General features: G+C 38.0%; 1 protein-coding gene across 1 annotated transcript; it reads left to right on the plus strand.

Moving 5' to 3' along the window:
• Positions 1-724: 724 nt before the first annotated feature.
• Positions 725-11,546, plus strand: LOC129778658 (regulator of chromosome condensation). Its single transcript, XM_055785705.1, has 4 exons — positions 725-1,091; positions 1,328-1,704; positions 9,917-10,732; positions 10,801-11,546. The coding sequence occupies exons 1-4, from the start codon at positions 1,007-1,009 to the stop codon at positions 11,068-11,070; spliced, it is 1,548 nt and encodes a 515-aa protein (XP_055641680.1). The 5' UTR covers positions 725-1,006; the 3' UTR covers positions 11,071-11,546.
• The last annotated feature ends 2,424 nt before the right edge of the window (positions 11,547-13,970 follow it).

Here is a 13,970-nt window from a genome sequence, read left to right on the forward strand (position 1 = left end):
TTTAGTATCCATTATATTACTATTTGTTCATCTATCTTTTTTTTTAGTGATTTGTCACCAGTGAGAAATTCAACAGCATTTACATATGCCTGAATTTATTCTATTTATAGTGATTAAACATACCTCGAAAAAGTGTATCATATATATTCTCACCCGTTTATACATATTTTCACATGAATAAATTCATCTATAGCTATAGATCCCCTAATGTAAACCCGCCATTATTTCCTCCACCAAGAGCAGGGATGCCATAGGTTTTTTTCAAAATCAGAGCGAAAAATAGTCAATATAACTTCAGTCCATACAATGTGAAGATGATATGATATTAATAAATTTTGTAGATATTTAGAAAGACAAATGCATATGAAAGAGAAAATTGTCAAGAAACGTCGATTGAGTAAATGGAAAATTTAAAAAAATGTAATGAGAAAAAAAACTATTTGCACCAAATAAATATTTTTCATTCATTAAACATATATTTTCACAGACATTCATATCGATATTTTCACAATAGTACACAAACGCCATTATAAAATTCGAAATATTTTCATAATCACCACAAGATTCGATACCCTCGCTTCAAATGATTTTAAAATCAAATTCTAGCATTCCTGATCAATGAGTGAGAAATGAGAAACTGCCAGCATTACCCGATGCGTTTTGTTTTGAATGCATTCTGCCGGGCGAACAAGCATCACTGCCACCAAAATCTGTACCGCAAAGAAGAAAAGTCAAAACCGGTGCAGACTTTCGTGACGATGCGCCAATAATGTGCCTCATTATACCTTTGGCAGTCACAAAGTTAGAAAGAACGGTCTCCGCTAAATTTCGTTGTCCAAATTCAGTAAAATTTGGAGGGAAATTTGGATGATACATTTGTGTTTTGCAGTCCAGAGTGCGCACTGATTTTCTTTCCGGATAGCTGCAGAGGCATTTCGTATCTGCATTTACCTAACCTCATTTTTTGGCGGTAATCCAGTTTTCGGAAGTTTATTATTTCACAACAATGGGTCGAGGTAGGCCGAAGCGTGAAAATGTTGCAAATGGTGATATTCCGCCTGCTAAGGTGGCCAGAGCTTCGTCCACGAAATGTAAGTATTGTTTTGAATGTTTTATGAATGCTGGTCGATGTGTTTTCATAATAAGGAAGATTTTGTGTACTAAAACTTTGATAAACAGTTGGCCTATTAGAACTAGGAATCTTGTTTCCTTATCTTTTTTAATACAGCGTAGACGCTAGGTCAAAAGCTCATGATTGTACTGTGTAGTTTGGATTATATTTAATTTCTGCCAATTGTGATTTTTAATAAAAAAATTCTTTCAACAGTCGAGCTTGCCCTACCAATAATACCAACGCTCTGTGGAAATGTGCTCTCCTGCGGACAGGGAGAAGTTGGACAACTGGGATTAGGCGAGGATGTGATGGAGAAAACCCGCCCGGCACTGATCGAGGGACTCAAGGAAATTGTGGACATTTCCGCGGGCGGTATGCACAATTTATGCTTGACGCGAAAGGGTGAAGTATACTCATTCGGTTGTAACGACGAAGGTGCCCTTGGTCGTGCCACTGCCGATGAAGAAGGTTCCGAATTCGAGCCGCGCAAAATTGATCTGCCAGCAGCATGTTTAAAGATTTCGGCCGGAGATTCGCATTCGGCCTGTCTATTGAACGATGGACGCGTTTACGCTTGGGGTTCGTTCCGGGTAAGATTTTTCTTTTCTAATTTCGTTTGTCCAAATACTTTTGCCGCTTTCAATGCGAAGAACAGCTGTTCCGTGACTCTTCTCTCCCTATCATATAACTCATCTGTTTGCATTACAAGCGCATTTCCTTGTGTCAATTCACATTTTTGGAGGGATAGCTTTTTAATTTTCTTTCGTTGCCTTCGTTTTGTGTTACTGCATTCCCTTTTCAACTCATAAGTCTTCTAATGAACCTCATTGGTATAGAATGTTCACACGCTTAGGGCTATGATAATTAGTGCGATATGTTGCTTCGTCTGCACATTTATCTTTGGCAATGCTCCTTTCTTGAAAGCATGTGGCACAAACACGACACAATTTGATACGAAGGGATATGCGACGACTATTTCTACTTAGAAGCGATGACGTTTTTGAGGAGCAGCTGTTTTTATTCAGAGCAATGCTTTTTAGGTAACCATTAGGAGTTAGCACAAGCTGTAAACCAATCTTGTTGTAAATTAGATTTTGAATGCATATCTGTAACCAGAATTTTGATTCTACGACAATATTCGATGGGTTTTGTATATCAACAGTAGATTGGCTGCATGTTTCGTTTTTAGGTAACATTGAAAGTTTGATCACATGCTGATTTGAATGTTTTTTGTTTACCTGTGTTGTGTACAGCAACGGTACAGTTCTAGGATTATTCTCCAACGGTTCAGAAAACAATCGAATAGAACCTCTTTCGCCATCGCATTTATTTTGCGTGGCTCTTCATAGCTAGTGTTAATCTCGCACTTGGAGCACCCATACGAGTACCTGGTTACTTATTTGCATCTGCTTCGGGAAGGTCTGAGAGAAAGCATGTGGAAATGCCTCAGCAAGGCACCTTCTTAACAGGAGGGTTTCGCTACCAGAAAAAGTGTCTGTTGACACGTTTGGCCTTCGTGGCTGATTGAGAAAGCGAATTGCTAGCATTCTGAGTACAATCTGCGAGCTACTGTTTCAGTCGGTAAAACATGAAACAGTAGAACTCAATTCAGACTAATCTAACACTAGCTTACGAATTTGATCTGCAAAGATGAGAGGTTTCGATGGCTTTTTTGAGTCGTTTGTTCCGAGGCATGTGAGTAAAAGCGTACTTCTTATTAGCGCAGCTCTACTGATCCATGATTGTCAAGTGTTGTCAAGATGAAATATCAAGATATTCGACGCAAATACGGAAAGCAATTCGGCCGGTTATTTTTGTATATTACATGTGTACATTTTTTTTAAAGAAAAAATTTGAAGAAAAAAATCGAAATGTTATCATTGTTGTTCGCACTTCAGTTTTTATTTCTTCCAGAAATTTGGCTAATTGTTCATATTCTTTCTGATTTTTTCTAACAAGTAATGTTATCAAATCGACTTTTTTATGAGTATGAGATTGGTCCAAATCTTCGTTTTGGTCGCAGGTGTAGCATAGACATGAATAATCTAGATTCCATTGAAAAACTCTTTTTTTTTGTCGCGATTTGGAAAGTGCTTATTCTGGAGAGTCAAATTGTGTCTTTAGTATTTTTTTTTATTATTGATCAACGCATGAAGCATGAAGCTTTTAAAATCCTCAATATTTCCGCATTTGTTATAGAGAAATCGGTGATTAATTTTTTGCTCAGTGATATTTTAATTTGTGGGTCGTAGAAACCAAACCCTGCACCCGTGGCCGAGAGGTTAGCGTCTCACATTATCATGCCGGGTGTTCGGGTTCGATTCCCGTTCTGGCCGGGGGATTTTTCGTCAGATAAATTTCTCTAGAGCTTGCCCCTCAGATAGCATCCAAGGCGTGCTATTTGGCTTAAGAATTCTCAACTAAGTATTAATAAATGACGCTAGTTAATGCATACGTTGAGACGGCAAACGTTCCACAGAGAACGTTAACGCCATTCAAGAAGAAGAAACCACACCCAGTTGTACCCATTTTAGATTCGTCAGTAGACAAATGATAAGAACTTTGATATATTTCCTTTATAATGCCATTTAACATAGGGTTGGAGAAAAATAAAATTATCCAATTTAAGTCAAATATGCGCCGTTTTGTTCGCAAACTTGTTTCCATTTAGAAGGCAACTTCATTATTCCCCCCTTAGAAAACCCCCCCTCCTTATTTGCAAAAAACTCACACAGCCAGTTTTCGCAAGCCTCTTTTGAGGCCAATTTAGTATCACCAAGAGCGTTTTGCATGGACCGGAAGAGATGTTAATCACTTGTAGCCAGGTCCGGACTATACGGTGGGTGCAATAGGACATCCCATCCGAGCTCCCGTAGCTTCTGGCGGGTCATCAAAGATGTGTGAGGCCGAGCGTTGTCCTGGTGGAAAACAACACCATTCCTATTGATCATTTCTGGCCGCTTCTGGTCAATCGCCTGCTTCAAACGGTCAAGCTGCTCACAGTAGAGAACCGAGTTGAGGGTCTGGCCATAGTTGAGCAGCTCATAGTGGATGATTCCCTTCCAATCCCACCAAACACACAGCCAAACCTTCCTGGCCGTCAATCCGGGCTTGGCGATGGTTTGGACCGGCTCACCGCGCTTCGACCATAACTTTTTTCGCTTTAGGTTTTCGTACGTGATCCATTTTTCATCACCAGTCACCATCTTCTTCAAAAATGGGTCGGGTTCGTTCCGTTTCAGCAGTGCATTGCAGGCGTTGATTCGGTCTAAAAGATTTTTTTGCGTCAACTCGTGTGGCACCCATACATCCAGCTTTTTTTTTAATCCAATCTTCTGCAAATGGTTCCAAACTGTTTTATGGTCTATACCTATAAACAATTTCGATACGTAATACCTGATGTACCCCAAATACTTAACCTAATGCAATCGATGACTCAAAATTTTTAGTTGAGTTTTCATGAGTTTCTTGATTTATCGTGCTTATCGAGTAAAGTTCTGTAAGTATGTGTTTGTATTCGATCGTTGTTTTTTTGGACTGTTGTTGACTGAAGTTACCGTAACTCTTCCATATTCTGCGTAGTTAACCCCTTCTCGTATTATTTAATACGTTACACATCAAGTGATTTTACTAGCCTGCTGAGCGTTCTAGTACCCACGAGTGAGACTCGATGTTGTACGGGAAAGGATTAAGCATTTTCAAAGTTTAATCCTTTGCGGTCGTTTGTCTGCTCTCAGTCATCACAGCAAGAAATCACACTGGATACTTTATTCAACGATGTAATAGTTTACATTTTTTCCTGAACGAATTTCCATGTCTATTGAACTTTTTCACGAATTAATACGGACTGTCTATGAATAATTGGTAACGGTACTCGGTATGAACAAAATATTATTAACGTTGAAATATAAGAGCATCCATTTCAAGGGAAAATAATTCCGACCGCAAACAGTTAAACCATTCTGTAACCAAATATATGCGTCATATCACAAAACAGTTTATGCGGTCTTCGATCTACATCGCTAGTAGTAACATTGAAAATAAAAACTGCAAAAAAAAGCTTTAGAAAATTATTTACAAAAATAATTTTTGAAAACATGATGTGTGCCTAATTCTCCGCACTTAAATTGTTCTTTTTCTGCGATCGTTGTTGTTGTTAATCCTGTTTTTCGGTTTCCAATTCGTAATAATTCTTGTACTCTTCTCTAGTGGCCACAACGGCAATCGCTAGGGAACCACGCTATAGAGGCGACATTTCTGGCCTTCGGACAGCGAATATCATACTAACATTCCTTCCCTTCCCCTGGTGACTGTAAGAACGTGGCCGGCGTCGTTATTGACCATTAAAAGAAATCACCGAAAATGCAAATGCAAATTGCACAACGAGAATGATTTGCTAGTTCCAAGCGTCATTCTGTGTGTTCCATTCAATTTCAGTTGTGCACTTTCCGGAAGTCCTTGATATTTTTTGCTCGACGTTTTGAAATACCTTTTCTTGTCATCTCCATGGCCAGAACAAGCTGTTGATGGGAATAACGTATTTTTTTCTTTCTCGGAGTTATCCTGCGCAGACTAAGAAACATAAACAAAACATAAGGATCCTAATTCTGCGCGTTATAAATTCTCTTTTTCTGAACGAACGTGATGAATTATAGAGGTTTAATCTTTTTCTGAGAGCTTATTCATTTGAAGCACATTAGATAAGACACATTCATATAAAAAACAATCAAAACATACTGATTGCGGATAAATTCCGGATCTGCAACACTTTTTTCGTTAAATTGGAGACAAAAAAGAATTCGTTGTGTCTTAGCGTCGATGCTAACAAGAACAAAAATTTGACCTTTTTAGTGATGTCAGATTTGTTTTTAATATTTTTTTCTGTGCAACTAAATTTTTATTATCGGGTGACAACCAAGACAAAAACACGATCTAACTGTTCAACAGTATAAATACGCAGAACTAATAGTCAATTGGTGTATTTGGTCTTAAAGAAAACGAAAGTGCGCAGAGTTAAGAGGCGCACAGAGTTAGGTGGAGTTAGGGTAGTTTTCATATTTTTGTACTGGAAAAGTAATGTGTAATGATGATGTAGTTTTGAGTTATAGAGGGTTTCTTAGAAATTCAAACTTTCTAAGTTCATTCGTCTCTAACTTTGGCCAATTTGGAAAACGAATCTAAGCACTCGAACTTGAGAAAAGCCATTTGGAAAAAAGTCAGTAAAAATGCCGCTATCGCATGAACCTCGAACAAATCCAAAACATCTTTTTTGACAAAATGGCGGCTGTTTGAAAAACAAAATGCGGTTTAAAACGTTTTTTCTTGCGTTTCCCGATTTTTAAAAAATAGTAAACTTAATTTTTTAGTCATTTTTTACAGGTTCATGCGATAGAGAGATGCATAGAGATTGTATTCATATAATTTCGACATAAATTCATTAAAATTAAAACTTGAGATATCGTGTACGCCAGTTTCGAGAATAACGCGTTAGAATTTCATTGTTATGGCCGCACCAGGTTAGATACTGCATCACTAAAATGGCTCTAATTGAGTAAATAATGGGATTTTCGATAAGTCCTTACTAGGGTATATTCTTGAATGCCTTGAATTACTTCATCTCGTCTCATATGCTCCTATTTTTGCTGAGCATTTTTGTCCAACGCTATTTTAACAAGACAAGTTGTCTGTGTAATTTTATTCGCGATAGTTAATAAAATAATTAAGCACGGGTTATTACTTTAAATAAAAACCTGAACAAATCCACATATCTCACAGAATCTCATAATGAGCTTTAAAAACATGATTGCCTATTTCTTTGCTGATTTTGTATGCTGACGAGATCTGATTCAAGTAACTCATTTACTTAACCCTTTCGCATACAACATCGAACGACACTCGTGGCGATCGGACTGTGCCAGAACGTACAACATCGAACCTCACTCGTTGTGTATCGATATGAAATGATTGCATAGCTTCAGGCGCATGTGATTCGTGAGAAAGCAAAGCAAGGCTCAAAACTTGTCTCATTCATCGACACAACTAACATACGCACGCACAGCATAGTAGGGGAACGACTCGTTGCGTTCGTGTTTGGTCCATGCTGTTTGAAACCAAATAATACGGCAAGGGGTTAATTTGATTTACATCGAATTAATTGTTGAATTCCGATTGCATTATGGATTTTTGGTTCAACTCAGGAACTGATCATAGAGGTTATCCGGAACATGCCCGAAATTTGTTTGGATGTGATCAATGAGGTTCTGGACAGTTATTCTGATAAATAAATAATGAATAAAAATAACTTCGCAATTCGGGTTTCAAAAATTAATTTTAATTTATGGATTGTCGTAATTTGTCGTAGGTTCCATCCAATCACTGTTCATCTCTGAAGATGGTCCAACAAGTCAGATTCTGGACGCTCGTGTGTCCAGTTTTATCCTCGTCTAGTATCATCCTCCATCTTTTATGCTTTAGAACGCTTTTCTTAGCCTCTAGCTCAGGTATTCTCAAACTATGTTGAGAAAGAGATCTCTTCTCCGGAATGAAGTGATATCTCAGACCCCTACAGTCAAATGTCTTAAGAATTTCTATCTCTTTGCGGTTGTTAAAGTGAGACAGCTTGACATAATTTTTTCATCAACATTCAACAAAATAAATAGACATGAAATTTAGTAAATATCAAGTGTAATTCATATTAATACGAATTACTTCCAAATACTTAACACATTGAGGTCCGCTCACGAGTGTTTCGCGTTCCGTCTGTTACTGATGGATCACGAAATAACCCGTTGTTTCTACACTTAATGGTTAATCCATTAACGACCAAGCTGTAAAAAATATTTTTTTAACGAACGCCATTGGTGTAGTTTAACATTTTTGTTCCTGCAGGAGGTTCAATCAAATGTTTTTTTCAAACATCAGAATGTGTTTTTCTATCAAAGTAATACTGTAGAAAAGTATACATATTTTTACATTTTATTAGGTTTTTTTGTTAGGTTATGTACACAACCTATACTTTCCGCACATAGTTGCTTGATAACTAATAAACTAATAAACTGCGCTATCATTTGATGCCAAAAACTTACCATATGGTAGCTTTCCAAAGCCATGAAAAATGATCAATGTTGTTGTTCGATTTTTCGAACGCTTGGCCTAAAATGGGTTAAATCCTTGGTCTGCCTAGAATAAAAAAATGGTAAAGTAAGGTAAACAACAGGTATGATGTATAATTTGAGGAAAATATTTTTCTGTCAGTGAATCAATGTTTTTTTCATGCGAAAATAATGTAATTTTTTATAACTTCTCAAATTACATTCGAATGCCCCTCACAGCAAATCTTCAAATCGAAAATGGCGTCAATTGTTTACGAAATTATTACGAGTCCAAAGACCAGTTAACGTTCGCCCAGTTAAAAAGCATTCCAGTTTCAGTTATCGAATGATTATTTCAATTGTTGTTTTTGAGGGTTTTATGCTCATATACTCTATGCATATGTATCATCATTGCATGTAAAGGGTAAGACTATCTGCATCCTGCTCGATATCACGTCGTCGAACTTTCTACGAACTATTATGACAAGATCATAAGCGAACTCTCTGAACTCTGTAATAGGGAAGTATTAAATATTTGCATTGACTAAGAAAGCAGTTCTTGGGGAGTCATGGTTGTCATCGTAGAACATCGTAGAACCACTATACCGGTTTCGCATAGAATGGCTGTATAAGTCTCTTAAATCTCTCGTCGTTGAATATTGCGCTTTGTGGAAAAATGGAGAATTTCTGGACGCGGTATATTTGTTGCGTCTAGAGCAACCAGTTTCGTGTCATTTGCAACTTTTTTCAACCATTCCGAGGTTTGCCGGTCTTTGAGAATTTTCCAACTCTGATCTGCTCCCAGGCCTCACTAAAGGAGATTCCAGTTTCAGCAATGGTTTTTGTGTTGACGTTGTTTTTAAGGACATGATTAATATCTTTTTTTTGCTCATTCAATCCCCCTCGTTTGCGGGGCAGAGATTTTGATTCGGTTTTTGGAGAATTGTTTTTCGTAGTTTAGATCCTCGGGGATGTTTTGTTAATCCAGAGAAATGTTGACTCTGTTCTTGCTGTCGAGCTTCCTTTGCAGGGACCCCAGTTGCAATCAGGTTCATCAGCTTCCTCTTCTGACCCTTAGTGAGATTTTTCTTCCACGGAGTGTGGAAGGTGAATCTACCACTTTGGATCCAGTTTTTGTAGTCACGTTACATTCGTTACTTTCATCCTCACTCAAGACAAGTCGGAGTATTGAGGGTGGAAGAGGAGCAGGAGTGAACAGCCGCAGGTGCGTCACTCAGTACACTTAAAGAGTTAATCTCTATGAAGGTTTTTTTTCCTACAGAGAGAGAGGCTGTCGGAACTAAAAAAATTATTTGGATTATTCATAGAAACCAAATGCACGGTAAAGAAGGTCCGCTGCATCAGTGACCCGCTTAATGCAGTATGGGCGGACGATACTGTGGAGGGCACCCAGGTGCTCCACAGGCTCCGTTAGCGGCAGAGTACTTGATTAACTCTCTCCCTCCCCTCTCCCAATCATTCACCCTTCGTCACGGGTCGCGTCACACCTTGGTTTTGGGGTTTTATTCATTTCATTTCATATAATAACAATAAATAATAGCTATTACAACTATCCTCCTTAGGGGCTTTGGGCCCACTGCACTGATTCTCAATAGTTTCAGGTTCTTTTTCGAATACTACTATTGTGGGATTTGTGGTGGTATAGGAAACGTTAAATAATTCGTCTCACTTTTTTGTCGTTTCCCACTAGGATTCACACGGAAATATGGGATTAACGCTGGAGGGGAATAAACGGCTCCCCATCGAAGTTATTCCGGGTACCAAATCGGTAGACATTGCTTCCGGAGGAGATCATCTAGTCATTTTGACGGAAAATGGACACGTTTACACTGTTGGCTGTGCTGAGCAGGGACAGCTGGGACGTATTTCAACTCGCGCAGCATCCGGCGAGTCTCGACGAGGTAAAACTGATTTGCTACAGCCCGGTGTTGTCACACTGAAGGGGAAGAAAGTGTTAGCCGATGCCATATGGGCTTCAACCTATTGCACGTTCTTCAAGGATCGTAACACAGCAAAAATTTTCGCATTCGGATTGAATAACTATTGTCAGCTTGGGATTCCCAATCCCAGTGAGAATGTGGTGAAACCTGTGTTTGTTCCCGAGCTGACTTCGTTCACGGACATCAAATGCGTCACGGGAGGACAACATCACACCTTGGTGCTTAAGAACGACAACAAAGTATACGTAATTGGTCGTAAAGAGTACGGTCGTCTAGGCTTGGGGAATGTCACGGCAGACGCCAGCACGGTGTCATTGGTCGAAACACTAGCTGATAAGAATATCGTAGAGATTTCCTGCGGAGAGAGCACATCGTTCGCTGTAACTAACAAGGGAGAAGTTTATGCATGGGGTATGGGTTCGAATCAGCAGTTGGGAACTGGCAGCGAAGACGACGAATACAAACCCGTGCAAATAGTGAGTAAGCAAGTACAGGGAAAGAAGGTCCTCAAAGTGTCCAGCGGGGGTCAACACAGCTTATTCTTGGTTGAAGAAAAACCATCGGAGGTGAGTTGTTTTTCTCTCATTTATGGTATGATAATTACTTAATCCTTTTTTTTTGTTACACCAACTAGGACCCAACGCCTGTTTCAGAAGCAAAACCTGCCAAAGCGCCGGCAAAAACGGGTAAGAAAACAAATGATACCGCTGTTGATAGCACTACTCCGGATGAAGAAAACGCGGACAAGGAAACGAAGCTTGACGAACCTAAAACAAACGGTACAGCCTCTAAGGGCCAGGCGAATGGTGACGCGAAGGAAGGTACGAGCAGCAGCAGCACCGCTGAGAAACCCGCGGAAGTGGAGAAAAAACCGGGTGCGAGAGGGCGGAAACGGAAAATGTAATGCATCGATAGCGGCATGTTAGGAATATTTGTTAGTATATTTTTAGGTTAGCTAGTGAAAGGAACAACTACTTAAAAACTAATGCATTAGTTTTGTGGAGAGGAAATTTCTTTTACCGTTCCGTTGTTGCAACTTGTCAATACAATACAACTTTCATGAAACCATTCATCGTGTTGATTAGGTATTGTCCTTCATGTTATTTCGTTCACTGTACTTTACATATTACTCGATCTTATGTAGTTATCTTTGTTGACAATACGTAGTTCAGTATACTGAGTATTCATTTCCTTCCAAGAAATCTACTTGCTTTACACGGCAAATGCAAACAGTTGAACTGGCGAGAAAACAATTGCATTCATTTTCTAGATAAGGTTGATAACTAAATTATTACTATTACTATTGAATTCAATGTAAATTAATTTCAAGAGGAAACATTCAACAATATCAGTTAACTAGATTTGACTTCATTGCCTTAATTTATGTGTTACTATGTGAATCCGAACTTTCTGATAAACGAACAGTAGTTGGAAGAATGCGACACGTTCAGTGAATTTGGTTGGTTTACAGAAAAAAGCAGCTATTGGGCCCTATTATAGAAATCGAGGCGAAAAGAATTTTACTCGTTAGCTCTATTTTACCATTATAGGGCCCTATTATAGAAATCGAGGTGATACGAATTTTGCTCGTTAGCTCTGTTTTACTATTATAGAAATCGAGCAATTCGATAGCACCGAGCGAGTGATAGCTATCGATGCATGTATCAGAATTTTTCGAGTTGTTTGGTTCGCTTGTTGCATATCTTCAGAGAATTATTTTGTTTTGGTTTGCGTCCCTGATATTTACCTTTGGGAAACATTTCAGAAACGCTTAGATATATACAATTTTCAACACATGTTCGTTTGTTTTGATCAGTATTTGTTTTACGGTGCTGCCAGAATAGGCTATACAAGGTAAGTGTACAATCCAGCATTATTTATATAAATCATGTTACAATTTATAATGCAGAATCTACTTCCAGCGTATATTTCAGTGGTTGAAAACGAATGGACAGATAAATCACCAGCAGTTTGAACGACTCGTTGAACCAATAAAAGCGAATGTAAACATTGCTCGAGGTTTTTGTGGAGGCAGTTCAAATAGAATGGGAGAAGTGGGAGAAATTCAGTGAGGAGCTTAATGCACTGAGACTATCAATGCGTGTTGGTTCAGAATTTGCAGAAAGTAAGTGTTTCTTCTACGGTACATATAACTTCATAAGTAAATTTTATCATATTCTTTGAATTACTATCAACCGAATTTCCTACCTAAAAAATGATTATTCCTGCTAGCGTATATTATTACGAGTTACTTCTGTCAGAAATTTTCTTTTTTATTGCTATACTATACCAAACTTTCTATATCATATGCTAAAGCTGAAATGTCTTGCGAAACAATGATTTTTCTTTTTAAATTACAGATTTGGATTGACATGATGTGAAGGGTAAAGGAAACACTAGCACACAACAAGCGAGAATTTAGGGCCACAGGTGGTGGCCCAATACAATAAAGCTATTGACGCCGCTACAATAAGAAATCGACGCTAAAAGAAAATTACATGCAAAAAAATTGTTTTGCTAAAAAAGTGGAATTCATGCGTGACTCCTTACGGAATTCCATAGATTGCAGTTGTGAGAATACATGAAAAAGTTCATTTTCTAACAACTGTATTTTTGTAAAGCAAATTGTTCCATGATGTCGTTTTTATTACACATCCATGTATGCATTATGTTTACTAAGCTTCATTCGTTGAGAGAATATCAGTTTTCGCCAAAACATAACCATTTTAGCACTTTTGGAAATATATATTGTATTCACATCATGTCAATCCAAATCTGTAATTTATAAAAAATCATTATTGTTTTGCAAAACATTTCAGCTTTAGCATATGATATAGAAAGTTTGGTGTAGTATAGCAATAAAAAAGAAAATTTCTGATAAAAGTAACACGTAATAATGTACGCTAGCAGGAATAAGCAATTTTTAGGTAGGAAATTCGGTTGATAGTAATTCAAAGAATATGATAAAATTTACTTATGAAGTTATATGTATCATAAACGAAACACTTACTTTCTGCCATTCTGAACCAAGACGCATTGATTGTCTCAGTGCATTAAGCTCCTCACTGAATTTCTCCCAATTTTCCTTAACCGGGATTCTATTTGAACTGCCTCTACAAAAACCAAAACCTCGCGCAGTGTTTCCATTCACTTTTATTGGTTCAACGAGTCGTTCAAACTGCTGGTGATTTGTCTGTCCATTCATTTTCAGCCACTGAAATATACGCTGGAAGTAAGTTCTGCATTGTAAATTGTAACATGATTAATATAAATAATGCTGGATTGTACACTTACCTTGTAAAGACTATTTTGGCAGCACCGTAAAACAAATACTGATCAAAACAAACGAACATGTGTTGAAAATCGCATATATCTAAGGGTTTGTGAAATGTTTCCCAAAGGAAAATATCAGGGACGCAAACCAAAACAAAATAATTCTCTGAAGATATGCAACAAGCGAACCAAACAACTCGAAAAGTTGTGACACTTGCATCGATAGCTATCACTCGCTCGGTGCTATCGAATTGCTCGATTTCTATAATAGTAAAACAGAGCTAACGAGCAAAATTCTTATCGCCTCGATTTCTATAATAGGGCCCATAGATATTTATAATTTTCATAGCCGATGTATCAAAAAAAGATTTGGCATCCTTTCTATAGAGCTTTGTGAAACATTTCAAATTCGTTTCAAAATATTTCATTACTGCCACTGACATTCGAGCAGAGTAACGAATCGAGCTGTTTTCCTCGATTTCTATAATTCCAGATTTTATTCGGTGTGATAGTGATAGTGATTGTATCGAA

Source organism: Toxorhynchites rutilus, chromosome 3 (assembly GCF_029784135.1).
Source record: "Toxorhynchites rutilus septentrionalis strain SRP chromosome 3, ASM2978413v1, whole genome shotgun sequence".
NCBI classification, from domain to species: Eukaryota; Metazoa; Arthropoda; class Insecta; order Diptera; family Culicidae; genus Toxorhynchites; species Toxorhynchites rutilus.